Raw genomic sequence first — 23,330 nt, 5'->3', positions numbered from 1 at the left:
ACCTATGACTTCCCCCAATCATGCACTTATTTCACTCCTCAGCCTACACCAAATACACCATCCATCATATCTTATCTTCTCAAAGAATTGAGAATTCAACAAAGAAGAACATTAAGCTAGCTAGGAGTGAAAAATGGAGGAAGAAACCAATACATCAATACAACCTCATGTGTTGGTATTCCCATTTCCTATACAAGGCCACATAAATCCAATGCTCCAATTCTCAAAGCGCTTAGCTTCTAAAGGCCTTAAAGTCACCTTAGTCACAACCCAATCGCTATCCAAATTACTTCCCACTCAGTCTGAGTCCAGTCTGATTCAAATCCGATCCATTTATGATGGCCTTAAAGACGGCGAAAAACTTGATCATGAGGGCTACTTAGAGCTTTTCCAAAGAGTAGTTCCTACAAGCCTAGCTAACCTAATAGAAGAGTACAAAGTAACAAGCCGCCCTGTGAAGTTCATAGTGTATGATTGTTTGATAACTTGGGTCTTAGACTTGGCACGGACGGTTGGGATCGACGGAGCCCCGTTTTTCACTCAATCAGCAACCGTTCATTCCATACACTACCATGTATATGAAGGAGCCTTAAAGTTTCCCTTTAAAAGCTCATTGGTTTCAATTCCTTCAATACCTTTGTTAAGGGTTAATGAAATGCCTTCTTTGCTAGTTAATCCTGGGATATATCCTTCTCTTAATGACCTTAATATCAATCAATCTTTGAACTTCCACAAGGCTAGTTTGTTATTCTTCAATACTTTTGACAAATTGGAATCTCAGGTAAATTTTATTTTTAAAAAATGTTTTGTTTTACTTGTATTTTTTATGACTAAGTGACTAAGTGTCCTAAAGTGTTAATATAAATATGTTTGTTGATTGGAAGCTTTTGATGTAGTTTATACTAAAGTAGTTTCAACCACATGAATCAAATTACTAGATGATAATTTGTCTTGTTTCAATATATGACCAATGGTTATTTATTTATTTTAAAAAATTTAATAAGGTATACACAAACTTATATGGTGTGGCTGGTCACATCGTGTGACCAACCACCATAGAGGTTACTTCAATAGTGTTATAAGGAGGATTATTCGGTCAGTATTATAGGGGTTACTTGGTCAATGTTACAGGGGTTACTCGGTCAGTATTATAGGGGTTAATCTGTTAGTGTTATAGTACTTTATTCTTTTACAAGTGGTCACATGGTGTAGCCAGCCACACACGAAACGAGCTGATTTAGAGTAGCTTTTTCTATAGTCATAAAATAGACCAAAGTTTCTTGATCAAATCGAATAGTAGGCCCATTTTTTTAGTTATGATCTTGTACTCCTACCAGGAAAAAAATTTGGGAACTAACTCTTTCCACAACTTTAGCTAACTTTACAACTTATTACAAGCTCTTGTCCCTATTTAATAGCCCACGTTTGATTTTGGGATCATTTTAACAGAATTTAGTTGATATCCTATAGTCCAAACTCCAAAGTTGTCCTTATCATTCATTGATTTCATTTCCATCATAACAAGCAACATAACTTTGAAAATCTTAGCAAAACATGTTTAGTATAGGGTGACCTATTATTTTGGGATAACACAGCAAAAAGTCACACAATTATTTAAGGACGAGGGGATCATCCTTTAAGTTTGAAATTATATCGACAACTGCTAACGAACATTTGTGATCAGGTTCTAGACTGGATGAGAAGCCAATGGCCTATAAAAACAATAGGACCAGCCATCCCCTCAATGTACTTGGACAAACGCTTGGAAGATGACAATGAATATGGCCTAAGTTTCTTCAAGCCCGAAACCGATGCTTGCCTCCAATGGCTTGATGCAAGAGAAACTAGTTCAGTTGTCTACATAGCAATGGGAAGCTTGGCTTCCCTTGGAGCAGAGGAAATGGAAGAAATAGCTAAGGGTGTACTAAATACCGAAAAGCATTTCTTATGGGTTGTTAGAGCTTCAGAAGAAGATAAGCTTCCTCCAAATTTCAAAGAGGAAATATCAGGGAAAGGTTTAGTTGTCAATTGGTGCCCTCAGTTAGCTGTTTTGGCTCACCGAGCAATAGGGTGTTTCGTGACACATTGTGGGTGGAACTCGACTTTAGAAGCTATAAGTATCGGGGTTCCCTTGGTGGCAATGCCTCAGTGGGTAGACCAACCCACCAATGCCAAGTACATAAACGATGTTTGGAGAAACGGTGTTAGATTAAAGGTTGATGAAAAGGGTATTGTAACAAGGGATGAGCTGAAGGCCTGCATACTAGAAGTGATGGAAGGAGAACGTGCAACCGAAATCAGAAGCAACGTTGCAAAATGGAAGAAACTGGCTCAAGAGGCTATGGATGAAGGTGGTAGTTCTGATAGGAACATTGAGGAATTTGCTGCTAAACTGAAAAACATGTAGGATTTTTTGTTAGCTCAGTAGCCTGTTTATGAATTATTATGCTGCTTGGACCTGTAGGAACTTGCTGTTTGTTACCTTCAATTGTATTTGATTCATTGTACTCCTTCCGGCCTTAAATAATACAAATATACAATGGATTTCATTTAGGGTTAGTTAGCCCTCATTTTTAGTAAACTACATATTCGTTAAACCAAAATCGACAATTTACATTATCAATTAAGATAAATTGAAAAAAATTTGAGAGGTTACAGTGATTAAAAAATTAAAAAGGTACTAATTAAGTATCGGTTATTGCTGCAATGACACCATCAGAGATTCAGAGGTACTCTCAAAAGATTGACAGACAGTAGATATATGTAGTAATAAAAAAAAATTAAAAAAAAAACCACCAACTACTAGGATATAAATTAAGGATCATATTAGAGTTGAGAGTTACAATTCTCACAAACTACTGGGATTGAAAGACCAGGTGTAGTGCCTATATAAACAGAGCAACACCAGCACCATTTTAAAACAGATGCGGGAGCTCCAATTTCTATACTAATACTTGTGGTTTAAATGTTAACCTATAGGATGGGGGAAACCTTGACATCAGTCTCGTCTGTCTAACTCAGTTGTATTGTCATCCTCAGCTCGGCGGCCCAATCTGACAATATCTTCAACGAGAATCTTTCCATCTGGTGCAACATCAGTTATACAATTTTTTTCATTAGCTTGATTATAGTTTAGCAAGTACAGATATGTAACATGAGACAGTGCATTATCCATCAGAAAAAATTCGGGGCACAAATCATCAGACACATTACGCGCCTAATAATTAAAGACGATGTGTATTAAAATAGATTGTCTTGCTTTGCTTAATAATTTACCTCTATCTTTTGCAAGGTTGCTAATTAACTCTTCAACACCCTCCTTGCCAAATCTGTGCTTCAAGTACATAGCAGCAGCAGCCACTTCCTCAGGCGTCACTTTCCCGTCAAAGTCCCTGTGCAGAAAAAGTGTTAGTTTTAGTGAAACTTGCAGACAATGGCGTCAATTTCTATCCATCTCCAAATATCAAGTTACTAGCTTGCAAAACCTTGATTTGTAATTCCGGTACTCATTTGATGAATCGTCAAACAACTTAATCAAGAAGAAGCCAACGAGACATAACATTCATCCACTTATTTCATTATGGCTTCTTAGCTTCATTTACATTCACCAGTTTTAACTTTTAAGAGACTCCAGAAGGTCATGTAAGTACATAACATAAGAGTTTATATACAATATATTATTTACATGAACTCTTTTGTTATCTACTTACAAATTAAAGGTCTCAAGATATGTTGAAGTAATATTTAAAGCATTTACTTAGCAACTAATTCACCTGTCAAGCAGCTGCCAGCGATCACCTATTTTGGCATCCACATCATCAATTTCTTTTTCCAGTTTCTGAAGCATCTCATCAACCTACCAGCATGAACAGGACAAACTAAAAAGTGAGTTAATACTAAAAGTTATCAGCATTGGATCATGAGTCTATAGAAAATCCAAACTTACCTGTTCTATGAGAGCTGATGAAGCCTTGTCCCGAACAGCTACTTCAGCAGCATGGTCACTTTCTTCTCGAGCAGCTTTATATGCTTTCAGAGCATCGGCTTCACCATCAGTACCCTCTTTCTCAACCATGGTATTATACAGATCTATCTGGAAGGATCAGCAAATACCAAACACCAAAATTGAAACAAGATCATAAAAATGAGAATTTTGCACAGAAGAGTACAATTTCTTAGAGGTGATTTTCCATATTCAGTTTGCTCAATTTCCAAGAATATGTTTCAAGTACAATTCAGCCTCAGCTACTTGGTCACACTAAGACCCAGTAATAGAACATAGAACATAGAAGCATATAATGTCATTTATTTCTAGCAATGCTCCTTTTCCTCTTTTTTTGATGGCAGATTGGGGGAAAGGGAAAGTATAGATGCCACCACCAGAGAGCATGTGTTTAGGGTAAATAAACATGCTCACAAATCAATATGCAAGCAGTATAAATCTGACCCAAATAATCTTCACGGTAGCTAGTAAAAATTAGGCAGCTAAATTCAGCTGTCAAGTTAATAACGAGATATCAAAGTTCCAACTTTGAGTAATGAAATAAATCTCAAACATAACCCATACTATGTACATGATATATACATTTGGTGATTTTAAAATACCAAAATGAAGCCAAAGAAACATAAAGAACCCCAAAGAAAAATGATTGCGGAGCTCAGTCACAAAAACATAAAATAAATAGAGAGCGAGATGTCATGGTCTGACTCATAGCCCCCATGTATCATTGGGTGTGTGGGTATAGCAACATAGGGAGCACTCATTGACTTCCTTTGATAGGGGGAAATTATATTTTGGAATTCGCATATATTTCTTCTGAACACTCAAAATGACGGTAGCATAATATTGGGCCTAGACAAGCTTCAACTGGGCTGAAACTTGAGGGTCCACCATTTTTTGGGCCAATGAGGATAATGGTTGAGCTACTATTTCGTTGAATCCCAGATAAATGACTAAGTGCATCGATGCTCTCTGTTAGGTTCTAGAGTCCTTAGGAGCCCAACTGTAAATACTAAGAGGCTAGGAATTGTATGGGGAATTCCGGAAGCATGTACCTAGGAGAGCCTAGACCAGAATCTGTAAGGAAGTGCGTAGAAACCTCTAGGAACTATAAGCATCTGAACATACATCCAAGAAAACTCACTTGTCCTTCTCTCAAGCACTACAAAGTAGTCCTTATAATGATAAGCATTGTACTCTCTTGTAATTAGCAAAACTTTATGTCTTCTGACGTGAGTGTGAAGCAAGTGGCAGGGACGAACCGAAAAGCATAGAGAGTACTATGCCATTCTTTGACCCACCCTCCCTCCACCAAAATAAATTATCAAGGACAAATAATTTTCACATAATAAAGCTAATGATAAATGAAGAAAACCCAAAATTAGAATTAGCACCTTCAGGATATATATGATCAGTGTGTATGAATACTATAGTGCATACCTCTTTGTTGACAAGCCTCAGGAACTCCTCACGTTCCCCGCTCACTGACTGCAAAGTTAATACAAATGTACTCAGTATCAACTCAGATTAGTCAATTCAACAGGTTACATGACTGAAGAAAACAAAGTTTCTAGAATTATCATACAGAAGCAGAAGCCAAAACAGCCAATGCACGACTGAGTTCACAGAGCTGTTCTTGTTTTTCGGCTGCTCTTATTCTTGCTTGTTCTTGTGATTCTCTTGCTGTTGTGATGTTCATCTCTTTCAATGCAACATCTCTGTCATCCTTTGCAGAGCCTTTGGTCTCGGCATCTTCTTCGTTCCTCTCTTCTTCATCCTGTGAGTTAATCAGATAAAGCAAAATCTATCATCGAAAACCAAGGTGAAAAGAAAGAGAACGGCCATAATCTCCACAACCCCCCACCCCCCCCCCCCCCCCAAAAAAAAAAAAATAAAATAAAATAAAAAACAGAAGTTCCTTACATACGGTTTTCAGTATAACCATAGGTCTTTAAGAAAGTTACCAGAAGTCGTACAAAGCAAATTTTTGCAAAATGATATGCAGGACTTAGAGGGAGAGGGGATTTAATGAGCATAACAGAATAGGAGTCAACACCTTAATTAGCTCCTCCTGCATCTCCAGGTATTCCAATTTCCTCCTCCTCTCCGAAACAGAATCTTCAGAGGGCAAAGATGTGATACCAATGGTATCTACAACCTCATCTGGAAGAGAAGACAAAGTTGCCTGCACGACCTCTTCAGGCTTCAGCTTTCCAGACACCATAAATGCCCTGCTAGCACCCAAAAAAATTAAAATTAAAAAGAGGATGATGATTTCATGTACCTTTAAGTTTCACAAAGCTTTCTAATCATACTTCACACACATCCATATGTTAGTGTATGCTACCTGGAAAGGATTAACAAGGAAGACGGGACAGAGTGATTGAGGGACAGATCCAGCCAGTCGCGAAGCTGCAGACAGAAGTTAATAAGCCTTTATATGCAGTACAAATCGTAGCCTCTTATTATAATCATTATTTTCATTATTTTGGGTGAGCAACATGGGATGGGAAAATGGTAAAAATCACTACCATGTAACTCCACTTAAGGCATAAATGAAATTATACCACAAGATGCTATATACCATTCCTTGATCCACAAAAAAATTACTAATGTATTTTACTTTTACCAGCTACAGTGTTTCTTTAAAATAAATAATTATAAAAAAACAAATTAAACACAATACTTAATGATTATCTGGAGCTTTAAATAGACACCCATTTGAAATATTTTGAAACAAAAACTAATCTATTGTAGGAGAGGGGAAACACAGGAAAGAGAAAGATAGGTAACTTTCTTTAATATTCCTGAGTGGGATGAAGTTTGATGCAAAGAAATCATGGGATGATATAGATGCTGTGGACGAGTCAGAAAGAAAGAGGAAGAAGGATTGTATAAAATCTTTTACCAAGGTTGGGAATGCTCTTAGAGCAACTCCAGTGGTTGGGTAATTCACATTATAGCTTGCCATGTCCATTGTATAAAAAAGAGTGCCTAAGGTACTAAGCCAAGGCGCACCTAGGTGCAGCAGGACCTGCTTTAGCACCTTGTGTTTTTTTATACATTGGCCACTGCTATGAACCGAGCCAATCAGCCACAGCAGCCACTCAAGGTGTACAAGCGAAGGCACAAAAACAGTAGCACGGGGCACAAGCAGTAGCAGCAGCGTGGTAGCAACAACAAGACAAAAGCAATTAATGACCCACTAAGAATTGTGGTGTCTGATTTTCTGTGTGAAAGCCACCTAGGCAGTACATGACAAAGCTCTTAATTGTATTTAGGGTATTTTGTAAGGGGAATGCTTGGTATAAAGGGGAGAGCAGGGTAATAGAATGTTATGTGGATTTTGATGTTAATCATAGAGTAGTAGGTAGCAGTAGAGTACTCCAAGATTCAATCTTTAAATTAGCCATCTTTTATTTAGCCTTAGCCTTGTAGCCGTTATTGCAATTTCAATCAAAAAAAGTTCCAAGCTTTTCCCTCTATTTCGTGAGTTACTGTTACATTGAATATCTTGAATACTTAGTCTATAGCAAACCGGTCACCTTCCAACCCAACAGGTTTTGACTCATTTTAAGAAAATATCATGTAAAAGTCGACTTATTTTGAGTTAATCAAAAGCATGACTTATTTTGAGAAAACCGGTTAAAGGTTGGCTTATTTTTGACAAATTTTCCTTTAAATAATATCAATTAAATTACCAACTTAGTTTGCTCCACAAAACAAATTTGTTTGCCAAAGCTTATTAACAATACGTGTAACAATAGTGTAGCTACTAGCTTAAGATTTTTATATGTTTGCAAGCAACATTTTCTCAACCATTGAGGTTGCTATTAGATGAACTTTCTGTCCTGGCTAAAAATATATGTGATGCAATGAATAATGACAAAGGTTGATTAGTGTGAAGTCAAAGAGTCACAGGTACAATATTGAGATAAAGATTAAATTTTCGAATGAAAAATATCTTCTGGTCAGCTTCTCTTCAAAAAGAGCATCACCCAAAACATCACAGCAGTACAATGGAATCTCACTAAACAAAGAAAAAGCTTTTATTTATCAAAAACCACTCCGTCAGTAAAATACTGTAAACATAACAAGAAGAATTGCTCAGATATGCCCACAGAGTGAGGCCTATTAAGGAACATTATTCATTTACAATATCAAATAATGTTATTTTCGGAGCCAAACCACCAAACAACTACATTACTCACACCAAGTCAATCACTTACAAAATGATGTTTAAAGAAACAATTGTAAGTGATATGAGAAAAATATTTGTGAGAAAAACCATACCAGCTGGCGCATTTCCTCCACTGAAACTATTCCAAGCATGCCACGTTCTCTGCATTCTTCACGAAGTTCAGCTTCTGAAAGTGACTCAATACCCTCTGCTTGAATCAACCTATCATCAGCTTTAATTCTGTGGTTTCAATTTAACCAGCAAACAATAAAAACAGAAAACATGAGTACAAGTAAAAAAACCCTTCACTACATAATACACAATGCAATCTATAATTAGACATAATCTATAAATCTGCATACTATTTTTGCACTTTTTTTTCATTCTTCAATTACATTGGACAGTGAGACTCCCTACGTTTTTTTTTTACAAATGCACCATTTGGAATTTTTCGCTTGTCAATGCACATTTCATATCCTATATTTGGATACTAGTGTCGGTCACAGCCCTCACAGGTATCTATCCAAGTGTCTGACCCGGCTAAACTGTGAAAGTTTCCATGATTTTTGCCCAAAATCAAGTGATATGTTGGTGTGTCAAGGATCCGACACGGCTACTTGAGGTAAAATGAAGAGTTCGAGTAACATAGTTCATTCCATTAATGCTATAAATTAAATAAATAGGAAAAAATATAGTTAAGTAGGGTCTTGTTTGATTCCTCTCAATGAATGATAAGATCATAAGAATGTAAATTTCTATCATTTTTACTATAACGCAATTAAAGATATCAATGGTCAAAGATATGCATTAGCAAACATGCACAATCAAAATACGAAGAAATAAAAACAGAAGTGTCTTTCATAATCTTTTAGTAAAAATTTTGATATTTTGAAAGCTTATATTGAGATGAATATAAAAAAAGGAAAATTCTGTCAAATGAAAAATGATTAAAGTTTTCCTTATGTATATATCACAAAAGATGGTCAAGGGGAATGCGTGAATGATGTAAAACCTCACATAGTGAAATCATCAAAGAATGGTTCTAATAATGTGTCTTATACTTCCAGTTATTGTATACTCGTATTTATTTTTACATTTTGCTCTTTATACTGTTATGGACTCAAGTCAACCGTTGATGGTGTATTCGAGGCGCAAGAAAGGGGCAGCAGCCACCAGAGCATAGGGAAGGCATTTCCTTACTATGAGCCAAAAACAATTAAGGAGTTTGAAGGAAAGAAGGGCAACCATCTTTTGTTATGTTCATTTATGGTTTTTCCTAATTAGCTAAGTAGTCACATGTACTCTCCTAAGGTCAGCCTTGACCATTAGCTTAAGTATGGTAGTAGAGCATTGTAATGGATTATCCAGAAATTGTAAGACAAACACTTGAGAGTGGCTACCTAAAGTGGCTTAGAGACTTGTAGCCTCAAGCTACTAATTATCCTTGTAATCCTTGAGAAATCTAATGAAAAATCTGCCCTTCTTCCATTAATTGAATCCGTAAATTACAACTACATTACAATTACATTTCAATCAACCTTAGTCTATTATAACTTGGTATCAGAGCAACCGATCATGGCGGGGGGACCATCACTTACCCAGCGTGCCGACGCGGTGGATGAGAAGATAGAAGAGGTCGAATCGCGTCTGAAATCAATTGAGCAAAAATTGACAGAACAGGGGGACTCTGTTGGACGAGCAGTGGCTGAAGCAGTAAGTACGGCTATGGTTGAGGCCCAGAAGGCGATCACTGAGAGTTTTGCGACGAAACAGAGCGCAAGAAAAGGGAGGACGACAGGGTGGAACTCGAAGGGAGAATTGATAGGTTCAGGAGAGACCAGGAGATGCAAGCCACCCTAGCTGCGCGAGAGCAGGACAGGTTTCGCGAGGAGCTGCGGGCTGCCATAGCCGCCGCCACTCAACCCCGTTAGCCGCCGTCACCGCAGCAGCTCCACCACATACCCGTGGGGGAAGCCAATAGTGAAATTCATGGAGAAAACAGAGAACGCACGCCGAGGGAACAGCCCTTTGGCATGCCGGAGTGGAGAGAACGGATTCCCAGGGGTCAAGGCGATCAATTCGACGGAGGTGGCGAAAATCGATGGAGACATAAGAAGCTTGATATGCCGGCGTTCGAAGGGAAGGACCCGGATAATTGGGTGATGAGGGCGAAGATGTATTTTGATTTCCACCACATGACAGAAGAAGATCGCGTGACGGCAGCCGTGGTTGCCATGGATGGTGCTGCCCTCCAATGGTATCACTGGGAACAGAGGAGGAGGCCGTTTGCTAGTTGGACCGACCTGCGACAGCGAATTCTCAAGGAGTTCCGACCCTCACACTCGGGCTCCCTGCACCAACAATGGTTGGCGTTGACGCAAACCACCACCGTCGAAGAATACCGGCGGAGGTTCATCGAACTCGCGTTTCCCTTGGAAGATGTGCCCGAAAGTCTCATGAAGGGGCAATTTGTGAACGGATTGAAGGAGGAGGTGAAAGCGGATCTCCGGCTTCAAAATCCAGCGACACTTGAAGAAGCAATGGAGTTAGCAGGGAGAATAGAGGAGCGAAATAGAATAAATGGGGGAAAGAAAGGAAGTTTGGGTCCATGGCGGGTCGGATCCAGCGGGTCGGGGCCCACCCACTTACCATCAACGAGCAGAAGTGGAGGGGGCTTGATTCAATCATATGGGCTACCAACAGCTCCTGTTAATTCGATGTGGCCAAGAGCTCCTGAATCTCAAGGCTCAATCAACATGGGCCGGCCCACAATGTCTCAGAGCACCCAAAGATCAGGAAATGGGCCACGACGACTCACCGAGAGTGAATTACAAGAAAAACGAGCTAAGGGACTTTGCTTTAGGTGTGATGAACGTTGGGGAATTGGGCATCGGTGTAAAAGGAAGGAGATGAGTGTGTTGATTACCGGAGTAGGTGACGAGGAGGAAGAAATTAGTGCTAGTTACTCGGAAGACATGGAGGATTGGGAGGAACCCGACAATAACGTTAAGGTGTCATTATGCTCGGTGGTGGGAATATCAAACCCGAAAACCATGAGGTTGAAGGGTGTGGTCAAGGGCAGGCAAGTAGTGGTTATGATCGATCCGGGGGCGACACATAATTTCATATCAACTTCGATAGTAGAGGAGATCAAGATACCACTCACGGAAGGAGGGGAATTTGGTGTGACACTAGGGAATGGCGAGACCGTGCGTGGCAAGGGTGTTTGTCAAGGAGTACGAGTCAAGTTGAATGGGGGAGTGACGGTAGTGGAGGATTTCCTACCCCTTGGATTGGGTAATACCGACCTTATACTAGGAGTGCAATGGTTGGAAAAATTAGGGGCGGTTACAACTAATTGGAAGACTCATGAAATGAGGTTCACGGTGGCCGGAGTGCCGGTGATCCTTACCGGCGATCCATCTCTTGAGGCAGCGCTTATTTCACTTAAAGCCATGTTTAGAACCATCACCAAACAAAGAAGTGGGCTTTGGGTTGAGATTAATCAAGTTGAAGTGGCCCAAGAAGAAAGGAAGGAAGAAGCTGGGCCTCAAATTGCAACTGGGCCGCCAGTTTTCTTGAAGGAGTTGCTGGAAAAATTTGAGAAGGTGTTCCACTTACCAAAGGGACTTCCACCTTCAAGAGGCAGAGAACACTCCATCACACTTAAAGAAGGTCGGGATCCGGTTAGTGTACGGCCGTATCGGTACCCACAAGTGCAAAAGGATAAGATCGAGAAAATGATAAGGGAGATGTTAGAGGCCGGCATCATTCAACCTTCAACAAGTCCGTTTTCAAGCCCGGTTTTGTTAGTTAAGAAAAAAGATGGGTCTTGGAGATTTTGCGTTGACTACCGAGCTCTCAACCGAGAAACCGTGCCGGACAAGTATCCAATTCCGGTGATAGATGAGTTATTAGATGAACTCCATGGCGCGGCCGTTTTCTCAAAGTTGGACTTAAAGTCCGGTTATCATCAAATTAGAGTCAAGGCCGGTGACACTCACAAGACGGCCTTTAGGACTCATGAGGGGCACTACGAGTTCCTAGTCATGCCGTTCGGTTTGACTAATGCACCGGCTACTTTTCAATCACTCATGAATGACATCTTCCGGCCATTCTTGAGGAAATTTGTACTAGTTTTCTTTGATGATATTCTTGTCTATAGCAAGAATGAAGAGGAGCATCATGATCATTTGCAACAAGTTCTCACCAAGTTGGCACAACATGAATTATACGCCAACTACAAGAAATGTGAATTTGGTAGTCAAAGAGTGGCCTACTTGGGCCATGTCATCTCCAAGCAAGGAGTAGCAATGGATAATGACAAGATTAAATCCATTCTTGATTGGGCCAGCCCACGCAATCTCAAAGAGCTAAGGGGGTTTCTAGGCTTAACGGGCTACTATCGAAAATTTGTAGCCCATTATGCCCAAATTGCAGGGCCTTTAACTGCACAACTCAAGAAGGATGCGTACGGTTGGTCGGAGGAGGCTACTCAAGCATTTGAAAGGCTTAAAGAAGCCATGACAACCGCACCGGTATTGGCCATGCCCGACTTCAAGAAGGAGTTTGTCCTTGAGACCGATGCTTCCGGGTTTGGATTGGGGGCGGTCCTAATGCAAGAGGGCCGACCCATTGCTTATTATAGCAAGTTGTTAGGGGTGAGGGCTCAAGCAAAATCCGTCTATGAGAAAGAGATGATGGCCATATGCTTGGCTATAGTCAAATGGAGACATTATTTGTTGGGACGACATTTCATAGTCCGCACCGACCAACAAAGTCTTCGATACATAACTCAACAACATGAGATTGGTAGTGAGTATCAACGATGGATGCGGAAGATTATCGGATTTGATTTTGAGGTTCAATACAAGCCGGGGGCCTCCAACCGAGTCGCCGACGCTCTATCAAGGAAGCAGTATGCGTTGAGTGCATTGGTTTGTACTCAAAATATTGACTGAGAAGAATTGGATAAGGAGCTTGAAGCTGATTCGTGGATCAGTGCAATTAAAAAAGACCTCAAGCCCAATGAAATTGGGCCCAATGGATTCATGTTGAGAAATGGGAGAGTCCAATATAAAGGAAGACTCGTTCTTCCTAAGTCTGCTAAAATTATTCCCAAGATACTGTATGAGTATCATGACTCACCCACTGGTGGCCACGACGGTGAGGTAAAAACCTACCTCCGCGTGGCGACGGAGTGGTTTTGGCCGGGAATGAGGAAAGCGGTGGCGGAATATGTCGGGTCGTGTGAGGTCTGTCAGCGCAACAAAGCATCTCAGAAAAGTCCGGCAGGGCTTCTTCAACCGTTGCCGGTGCCGACCGCCGTTTGGGAAGACATTTCGATGGACTTCATCGAAGGGTTGCCCCTGTCCAAAGGGGTGGATGTGATTCTCGTCGTCGTCGACCGTTTCTCGAAGTATGGGCATTTTTTGGGACTCAAACACCCGTTCACCGCCCTGAAGGTTGCGGAGCTGTTTGTCAGGGAGGTGGTTCGCCTACATGGGTTTCCTTCGTCCATAGTTTCCGATCGAGACAAGGTGTTTATTAGTCGGTTTTGGGGCGAATTATTTCGGTTGCAGGGGACTCAATTGAATCGGAGTACGGCGTATCACCCGCAATCCGATGGCCAGACGGAAATTGTGAATAAAAATTTGGAGGGCTATCTGCGATGCTTCGCATCGGCGCAGCCCAAAGGGTGGGCTTAGTGGCTTCCGTGGGCGGAATTCGCTTACAACACGTCCCCCCACATGGGCCACATCTCCACCAAAACGACACCATTTAAGGTGGTGTACGGCAGGGACCCACCCAAACTTCTGAGGGTCGGGCCGGGTCAGACACCGGTGGGTACGTTGGAAGAACAGCTCAGGGAGAGGGATTTCATGTTGGACGAGTTACGGGTGAATTTAATTCGGTCTCAGCAAGTGATGAAGTCTTATGCAGATCAACACCGCCGCGACGAGCATTTTGAGGTTGGTGATGAGGTGTTTCTCAAGATTCGCCCTTATCGGCAGCGTTCTCTCGCCAAACGGCCCTTTGAAAAACTCGCTGCTCGGTACTACGGCCCCTTCAAGGTCCTTCAACGGGTAGGAAAGGTTGCTTATAAATTGGAATTGCCAAGCTCCTGTAAACTCCATCCCACCTTTCATGTTTCTCAATTGAAGCGCGCTAAGGGAAGCAACATCACTAGTCAAACGATTCCGAATCAATTAACAGCAGAAATGGAACTGGTTGTCGAACCCGAGAAATTACTGGATGTCCGCAAGCGCAGGGGTGGTAACAAGGTGGTCTTAGAAGTCCTCATTCAATGGTCCGGGTTGCCACCGTTCGAGGCTACGTGGGAAGCTTATCAAGCCATGATTGATCGTTTTCCATCGTTCCACCTTGAGGACAAGGTGAAACTTTGGGGGGGGGGAGTATTGTTATGGACTCAAGTCAACCGTTGATGGTGTATTCGAGGCGCAAGAAAGAGGCAGCAGCCACTAGAGCATAGGGAAGGCATTTCCTTACTATGAGCCAAAAACAATTAAGGAGTTTGAAGGAAAGAAGGGCAACCATCTTTTGTTATGTTCATTTATGGTTTTTCCTAATTAGCTAAGTAGTCACATGTACTCTCCTAAGGTCAGCCTTGACCATTAGCTTAAGTATGGTAGTAGAGCATTGTAATGGATTATCCAGAAATTGTAAGACAAACACTTAGAGTGGCTACCTAAAGTGGCTTAGAGACTTGTAGCCTCAAGCTACTAATTATCCTTGTAATCCTTGAGAAATCTAATGAAAAATCTGCCCTTCTTCCATTAATTGAATCCGTAAATTACAACTACATTACAATTACATTTCAATCAACCTTAGTCTATTATATATACTTGGTGATGCCCTTCTCATACGTACAAAAGAGAAGATCATCAATTGTTCATGTATTTTTTTAATATGAAGTAATGTCGAGGAATTATTTTTTTTATCCTATTTTCAATAGTGTTCAACTATACTTCAAATATTTAGATATTGTTGTATAATAATTGTAACACTTCCTAATTTGGCAAGGATCCACCACTATTATATTATTTCTCTCTTCCACTAACCCCACTTGCACAAATATTTTAATACATCTCTATCCTTCTTACCCCACTTATACTACTGTTTATTATTTCTCTCTCCAACTAACAATTAAATGTATCTCCAGTTCTCCACCAACTAACTATACTTTATATTACAAAATTCACCCTATGATCCCTACTCTATAAATTCTAAAAGCTTGTGCAAGCCCTACTTTTGCGATTATTACGAAACGGATGGAGTAGCGATTTCGAAAGTTATTGTCCCCATGCAAGTCCATCTAATAGATCACTTCAGCCATGACAATGATGAATATTAAACTTACCGCTTCAGCTTATCACGAAGATTGTAACGCAAATATGCATCTGTACCAAAAGGACTAATTCCCATATATTTACACATGTTCACTAATCGTGGCCTGAAACAGAAAATCAGAAATGCATTAATAGCCTTTTTTGTATAATTGCATCAATAGTGAGGAAGGAAACGACACTAGGCAGGGGTTGCGCAAAAAATGACTGTCAATACTGATAACAGCTACACAGATTGCAGCACCAGAGGAAAGAAATGAACCTGCTGATATTATCAAGGGTGAGTTCATCATTGAATAGCTTTGCAAAGCCCAATATTTCTTCATTTGAGACACTATCACCTTTTCTAACCTGAACAGCATTTATTTGCCTCAATACAAGATGAACACCAAGAGCAAAGAAATAAAATAAAGAAACTCAAAATAATATCAACCTACTTTGTTCAAAAATTCATCAAGATCTTCAGCAGTTTTCTTCATCTCTCCACTGTGTGAATTTTGCACTTCTTTGGACATTTGCTTGACAGTGTCCTGAAGAAACTTTGCATATTCTATTCTTGCAGTTAGTCTTCGCTTTAAGGCATCCTATAAGATGGCATCCATTGTCAATGAAGATATTATGCTAGTAATAATGTTAAGTGCATTATGAGATACCACATAGATATTTACACAATCACTGTCCCTGACAAGAACACCCCAGGTATGAATAAAATAACCACCCCAGGTATGTCATCATTTGCAGAACACCACCTATCTAATATCTGGCAGCAGAATCAAGTTTTCTTGGACATGGTTTGATTAACTCAGACAAGTGTTGATTTGATAGAGATCTCTGCAATAACCATGAAACCCAAATCTTACATCAACACATCATAAATCTTCCAACAAAGATAATACTATAACAAGAACAGGACTAAATCTAATCTGCATAAGCAACACATTTCAAGTGATAGCCAGCTAAAAAGGATAGGGTTTGGTCAAGTGCATGTACCCTTTTTAAGAGATGGCCAAGTGCATAAATAAATAAATAATTATAATAATAACCCTTTCTCTACAAAAGATGAACAGGTTCATTCAATTTGCACTCCTATCCGTCAAGAGTAAAAAGCATTTGGCATCATATCAAGGACCTTATGAAATAACCTTTTTGCAAAAATGTAAATAGCAACTACAGGTGTATTGTTTATTTGATCCCTCCCCCCCATCTTCTCCTTCCAATAACCCTAAGCTGGAGACTTGTTTCCAGACATTGGGGAAATGGTATTTCATGATGTGCTGCAGAAAAAGAAGTGAAAGGTGCATGATCAAAATTTTCAAGCCTTTTTGTCCATATGGAGTTTGTATGCAGTATAGATAATGACTTCATAAATCATCACAAACATATGAAGCTCAGTTAATTTATATTAGTACATAACATGATCAAGGAAAGATATAAACCCAATAATGACTTCATAAATCATCACAAACATATGAAGAAGAGTAAATTTATATTAGTACATAACATGATCAAGGAAAGATAAAAACCCAGTACACTGACTATCCATCTTTATCAGTCATTTAAAAATCATAAGACCTAAATACAATTTCATTGTATTCAAAACATAAAAGGAAAAGTTTAATATTTAAAATTATTCTGAACAGCAAACCTGCTCTCTCATCTTGTCTTGGAAGGTGGATGGAAGCATGTTTGGAAAAAACTTCAAAAACACTGGAAGTAAAAACTCCATGAATGGGACAATGACAAAAACTGCAAGGGGAACAAGTCGAAAAATGTCTGCTGTTGTCCTTGTAAGCTGTTGTCTTTCCCTTCGAGAGAGACTTTTTCCACCAGCAAGTTTAAGGAGCAACCTTGAACTAATTCGCACATCTGCCCACAACAATTTGCAGCCCAACCAATAATGACGCGCGGTTGATTTGACAACATCATTCCAATGAACCATTTTTTTAGCCCAATCCTCTCTGCATCCAGAATCATATAGAAGATGAGCATTCATGCCATTCAATAACCATAGGGATGACCCATCAAATATCAACCAATAACATCTACAGCCCTACAGGGATGGCAAGACACCACCTAATCATTACAAAAGCCAACTAACCTGCTCATGGAAGCTATAGCTTTCATAGCAGGACCTATTCCCAAAAGTGTTGCCCAAACTCTATGCAGAACACTCTTTGCACTCTTTTGTGAATCCTGCAATTTAGATTTTACTTTTGCTTTGGCACTACTCAAGCCGACTACAGCTTGATCACATTCCTCTGGAGATGCATCCTTTCTCTTCTTAGCAGCAACTTCTTCATTTTCATCATCATCATCATACTCTGGCTGTCCAGCTGTGGCTGTGGAGGCATGACGTATGGATTGTAACTTCAATGCAATAGACGTTGGCATCCCATTTTTCTGTCTATCATATTGATAAGCAGGTGATCTAATTAAATAATATGTAGACCTGTACACTTCTTGTGCAGAAAAGTCTGTAACGTGGCTTTTAGAATTAGAAAATGAAACTGCATTTCCCTCATTCACATGATTTGTCTTTGAAGAAACATTGTTTGCAGTAGAGCTTAAACTTCGAAAATTAAAATACTGACTGGACTGGTCAGGGCTAGCATTCTGGTAAATCCGGATAGACCGTAATTGGACATCTAAATAATCTACAAGACATTTTTTCCTTCTCACTAGAATTCTAGCTGCCATTAGCAAGATATCCTGCCTTCACCCAGAAAAAAACACATTCACGCTTTCCAAGCCTGCATTCAAAGCAATCTGGTCACTATCGCCATTATGAAGGTCCAGCAAAAGTATACCAACACAGAGAGGTAAAAGAGTAATTTTGTTCACTGAAAATGAAAAGAAAGAAATTATAAAGCTCCATATGATGCATTCATTTCTAAGTTATGCTTAATAAGACATGTCCTCCACCATTTAGATTCTTTTCTTTGTTTGTCTTTCCAAAGAGATAATAACCCTTTTAAACAATCATATTTGATATATAAATACAGTTCGTGTTGTGCAGTCATCCACATAGAGTATAGAGATTATAGAAAACAGCAATAGCCAAAAAAAAAAAAAAGGGGGGGACAATTGTCAAGAATTACAGAATATATCACTTTTTGAAACCAGCAACTACAAAGATTTTGGACCTTTACTTTAGCAGATTCCACTTGGCGGAATTTTTTTTTTTTTGTCGGGCAATGGATATAGCAGGGTAAATTGTTTAATTAGGGGTAGGTTAGTTATTATACTATATACGTTAGAGAATTAGCCATTTATGCATGGGTGTGATTTAATCACAATCAGTATACACTATGTAAATAAGAAAAATCAGGGGATTGCTAAAGTAATTGGCAAAAAAAAAAAAAAAGCTTCTACCAAATGGGATTTGCAAAACCATATGGCCACTATATAATTTTCCCAAGATATTTCTTATTACATAAATTTATATTATTAGACACTACCTCTTAACTCTCTAAGCAAAAGATACTTACTTTGACCATAGAATTCACTCCATTTGTCAACCAAAGGACAAATGATGGCAATACTATCCCTCAGTGGGCAATTTAAGGACATACAATGATCGATTGAGGGTCAAACTAGAACATTTTTAGTAGAAAAGTTAATATTTCTTTACCAAACATTACTTAGAAGGAATTGTTGGCAAATATACAAAAAATTACTCCCTCCGGCCCCGAATGATAGTCACTTTTGAAGAAAAATCACGGGAATTAAGGAGAATTAAAGAAAGTACATTGAAAAAGTAAATTTACATTGGGCATGCAAAAAAGTAGAGAGAGAAAGTAATTAAAGTACATGGGAAAGTAAAATTTACATGGGAAAGTTAAATTTGCACAAATATTTTTGCAAATGTTAGAAAATTTTGGTAAAAAAAATAATATTAATGGTACTTGAAAAAAGCAAATGTGACTAACATTTTGGGTCACAAAAAATGGCAAAAGTGACTATCATTCGGGGCCGGAGGGAGTATAAAACAAGTTGTTTTCCACTATTACAGTGTTACCTCAATCCTTTATGCAATTTTCTAAGGACTTAATGGCTAATTACCCATCATGATTAGGAGTTGCTTTTGATTCAATGCACTAGATTTTAGTCGTCTTTTCCCTCATTTGCTTTCTTGAAAATATACTGTATTGTGTCAATTCAGATTTAAGTGATTGATAATCTATTTTCCAAGAGAAGGGTTAAAAGTATTGATATATAAGTGTTTTTCTCAACATAATCACTCTGAATCCCAATAAAATGTGTTGTGCTATAATATTGAATCACAATTAGTAAATTCAATAAAGTATTGCTTACTTCATTCCAAAATAATTAGTTACATTTAAATCAATAAGGAAGCGATTTTAATTCGCTTTTAATAGCTCAAACTCTTCATTTCAACTCAAGTACCCATGCCACACACTCCGATATCAATATGGACACTTCCGATAGTCCAATTACAATCTAAATCATATATTTTCATAAGTTTTTGGCAAATTCATTGAATTAAGCCGAACACCAGTAAATTACAGTTTTAGAGTACGGAGCATTAGTAACAGAGGCCACATTATTCAGTCTCAATCATTTTTCTTCAGCAAAGTTAAAAATGAATACTACTTTTTACTTCGTATTATAAATTGAAAAATCGATTGCAACTCATAATTTCATAGCCATTAATAATAATAATAAATGTTCTTTGATCAAATACATAAATTAATATAGCACTTAAATAAATTTCTCCTAAAATTACATACAAATTCATCAGAAAATTATACGACATATACAGCAAACAGGAAAATGATTTGTTAAACAAAATTATCGAAAAATTAGCAAATTAAAAATCAAATAATCAAAATTAACAAATAACATAAACAAATTAAGAAGAACTTACAGGATTAGAAATGAATATAGTGAGATGAACTGCACAAAAAATGAGAAAGTGATAGTAAAAAAAAATGGAGAGAAAAAGAAAGGAAGATTGAGAAGAGAGAGAATATAGTGTAGTTGAGTATGAAGCGTGGAGTTTGGAGAGTGGAGAGAAAGAGAGGGAGGGTTTTAGTTTAATTTTATTAAATAAATAAATTTGTAAAAAAAAGAGGGTTTAAGTTTTGAGTTTAGACCGTCACTGTCCTCACTGAGATCGCTGCGTGTGAAAAGGTTCAATGTAAAACTAGTATTTGGATCTGGATAATGCCCCGAGACATTACATAAGGATCCGGATAATGCCCCGAGACATGCGTGTGAAAAGGTTCAATGTAAAACCCAACAAACCCAGAAGCAAAAAAGATGAGAGAGAATTTAGAGAGAGAGAGAGAAACCCTGCCACCCCTTCCACATCTATTCCACCTTATCTGCCTGATCCACCGCCGTCGCATCCCCCCACTACCTCCACCCAAAACAACAGCTTCATCCAACCAAACAAATCTTTCCTCCAATCGCTTTCCAGTTCTCCCTCTCCCTCCATACCACCAAACATCATCTCAGCCATAGTTTCTCCTCTTTCCCCCCTGCTTCTTATGATCCAACCTCCCATTTATCCATCAACATTTCCCCTTCTGAAGCCCCCACTCCTCTTTCTCCTTGGCTTCACTCTGTAACCTTCAAAATCATTGGGAAAACCCTGTCTTTTGATTTTCTGAAGCAAAAAATCACCGCTTTATGGAACTTACCAGTCTCAACTAAGTTCACCACCCTTGGAAAGGGTTTCTACAACATCAACACCCCATCACTGCAGGAACAGCAGCGAATCCTGAGTGGAGGACCTTGGTTCATAGGCAAACTGCTAGTACATGTCCAACCATGGACACCGGGTTTTCGAGCATCGGAAGCCAAAATCACCACCGCCCCTGTTTGGGTTGCCCTCCCAGAATTGCCAATTGAATTCCACAACAAGGACATTCTCCGGAAAATTGGAAATCGAATTGGTACTTTTATCAAGTCGGACCCATACCCTCTATCTTCTAACAAATACTTGGTTGCGAGAATCATGGTTTTGTTAGACCTAGCACTCACCAAAAAGTCGTCGATTTGGATTGGCAATTACAAGCAGAGTATAGTCTACGAAAACCCCCTCCCAATCTGTTCAAATTGTAAATCGATTGGCCACTCCGACAATCAATGCCCTAAATTAGCCAGTTCATCCTCCCAACCACCCAACCAAAGTGCGTCTGATCAGCAGGCGGCGGCGGAAGAGGGCGAGTGGATTCAGGTTCAAAGAAACAGAGGCAAAAATTCAAACAATATGAAAGGTCGAAAAGGCCCTTTTACCCCTATTCTGAACAAGGCGCCAAAAGAAATTTCTGTTCTTGGGGAGCAAGGCAAATTTATGTTGCCAAAAGAAAATCAAAGCCACGTGGCTTCACCCCAACCCTCAGATGATGGTACGTCATTACAGATCCCTACCGTTGATCTAGTGGTCCATAATCAAATCTCAGCGGTCCCCTCTTTAAACCCTATTTCTTTATCCAAACCACCACAAGTCAAACCTCAGCAGCCATCTGTGTCCTCTTTTCTCCCTTCTCTAACTCATCTGGAAAATCCATCTCCTTCCAACAATGGTCTCGTCAAACGGGTCGGATCCCTTCTCGGAGAGCGACGATCCTTTCCAATTCGGAAGCGCCTCCGAAGAAGAATCAGTCCACTTCACCCCTCCTCCACTAAAAATTCTCCAACTGAGAAACTCTCTGCCAAACCCTCGCTTCTCCCTCCCGTTCCAACCTCTCCCAATCAGACTTCCTCTTCCAATTTTTACCCCCAAAGCTCACCGTGCACCCCTGGAACTCAAATTCATGGACCCCCCTCTCCCTCAATATCCGGAATGCAACATCAACGACAAAAAAATTCTTCTGAAAACCCCTTCCAAGTGGACGCGCGTGTCTCTCAACTACCTGAGAATGTTCATTCTGGACAACAACCTTGTTTCACCACCCTACCAAGAGTTGATGATGGTAGGAAAAGAAGGCGGAAGTCTATATCCAGCTCACCTACCGGATATGAGAGATCTAAAAAGTCTTTGTCCTGTCCTGGAAGCCCTTCTACGATGGTGGATGCAGAAAGCTCAAAAGGAGAACCTCCCTTGGGCCATTCACCCACAGCTGGCCTTCTTAGTAGATCCAACACCGGTGCTGCCACAAACAAGAGAGACTTATGTGCTGTCAAGCGAGACAACAAAGCTGGTGTGTGCCTCGTTTGCAAATGCTCTGACCATCCTCCAAACCCAGAGGGAATTTCGGCAGATGGAAGTCAAAGCACAATTCCTGTACGATGTAGACCTGGATGTAGATTTTATGGAGGCGGAGCTCACCCCCCTGATAAAGAAGCTGCACAGCAGGACGCTAGGGAAATTTGTGGAGCCAGGGATTTCAACTCCACAGGAAGTAAGGAAGGAATTCTTCAAGGACGAACCAATCCCTGAACCCATGATCATAGTAGCTTGGAATGCAAGGGGAATAGCCAGGGATGGCTTCCAAACAAACATCCACCACATCATTGCTGAGCACCAACCTGATCTTCTTTTTCTCTCTGAAATCAAAACCAGCAGGGCTCACACTCAACACATCATCAAGGGTTTACCATATGACAGCTATGAATTGGCTGAACCAAGGGGTTTCTCTAGGGGCGTCCTATTGCTATGGAACAGGGAAGTACTGCACTTCCAATCTCTGAGCCGTGACATACATGCTATCCATGGTGTTGTCAAGGTAATAGAGTCAAATTTAACCTTTTTCCTTTCGGCTATTTATGCTAGTCCTAGATATAGAGAAAGAATTGCTATGTGGGCTGAAAT

The 23,330-nt window shown here is 39.7% G+C and overlaps 2 protein-coding genes across 2 annotated transcripts; one reads left to right on the top strand and one right to left on the bottom strand.

The window, feature by feature from the left end:
* The first annotated feature begins 19 nt into the window (after nucleotides 1-19).
* LOC145608288 (mogroside I-E synthase-like) lies at nucleotides 20-2,538 on the top strand. Its single transcript, XM_081663903.1, has 2 exons — nucleotides 20-781; nucleotides 1,685-2,538. Exons 1-2 carry the CDS (start codon nucleotides 134-136, stop codon nucleotides 2,405-2,407), a joined length of 1,371 nt encoding a protein of 456 aa, XP_081520029.1. The 5' UTR covers nucleotides 20-133; the 3' UTR covers nucleotides 2,408-2,538.
* A 168-nt stretch (nucleotides 2,539-2,706) lies between these two features.
* Nucleotides 2,707-20,572, bottom strand: LOC145608020 (uncharacterized). Its single transcript, XM_081663622.1, has 15 exons — nucleotides 20,436-20,572; nucleotides 17,646-18,297; nucleotides 17,193-17,505; nucleotides 15,985-16,131; nucleotides 15,810-15,898; nucleotides 15,562-15,654; nucleotides 8,294-8,420; nucleotides 6,348-6,412; nucleotides 6,057-6,231; nucleotides 5,586-5,777; nucleotides 5,441-5,488; nucleotides 3,947-4,093; nucleotides 3,774-3,856; nucleotides 3,277-3,392; nucleotides 2,707-3,084 (listed from the first exon to the last, which is right to left on the bottom strand). The coding sequence occupies exons 2-15, from the start codon at nucleotides 18,242-18,244 to the stop codon at nucleotides 2,999-3,001; spliced, it is 2,280 nt and encodes a 759-aa protein (XP_081519748.1). The 5' UTR covers nucleotides 18,245-18,297; nucleotides 20,436-20,572; the 3' UTR covers nucleotides 2,707-2,998.
* Between the last annotated feature and the right edge of the window lie 2,758 nt (nucleotides 20,573-23,330).

This window comes from Chenopodium album, chromosome 23, assembly GCF_948465745.1.
Source record: "Chenopodium album chromosome 23, dcCheAlbu1.1, whole genome shotgun sequence".
In the NCBI taxonomy this organism is placed as follows: domain Eukaryota; kingdom Viridiplantae; phylum Streptophyta; class Magnoliopsida; order Caryophyllales; family Amaranthaceae; genus Chenopodium; species Chenopodium album.
The sequence above is the reverse complement of the archived record's forward strand: the minus strand, read 5'-3'. Positions and strand labels throughout refer to the sequence as shown.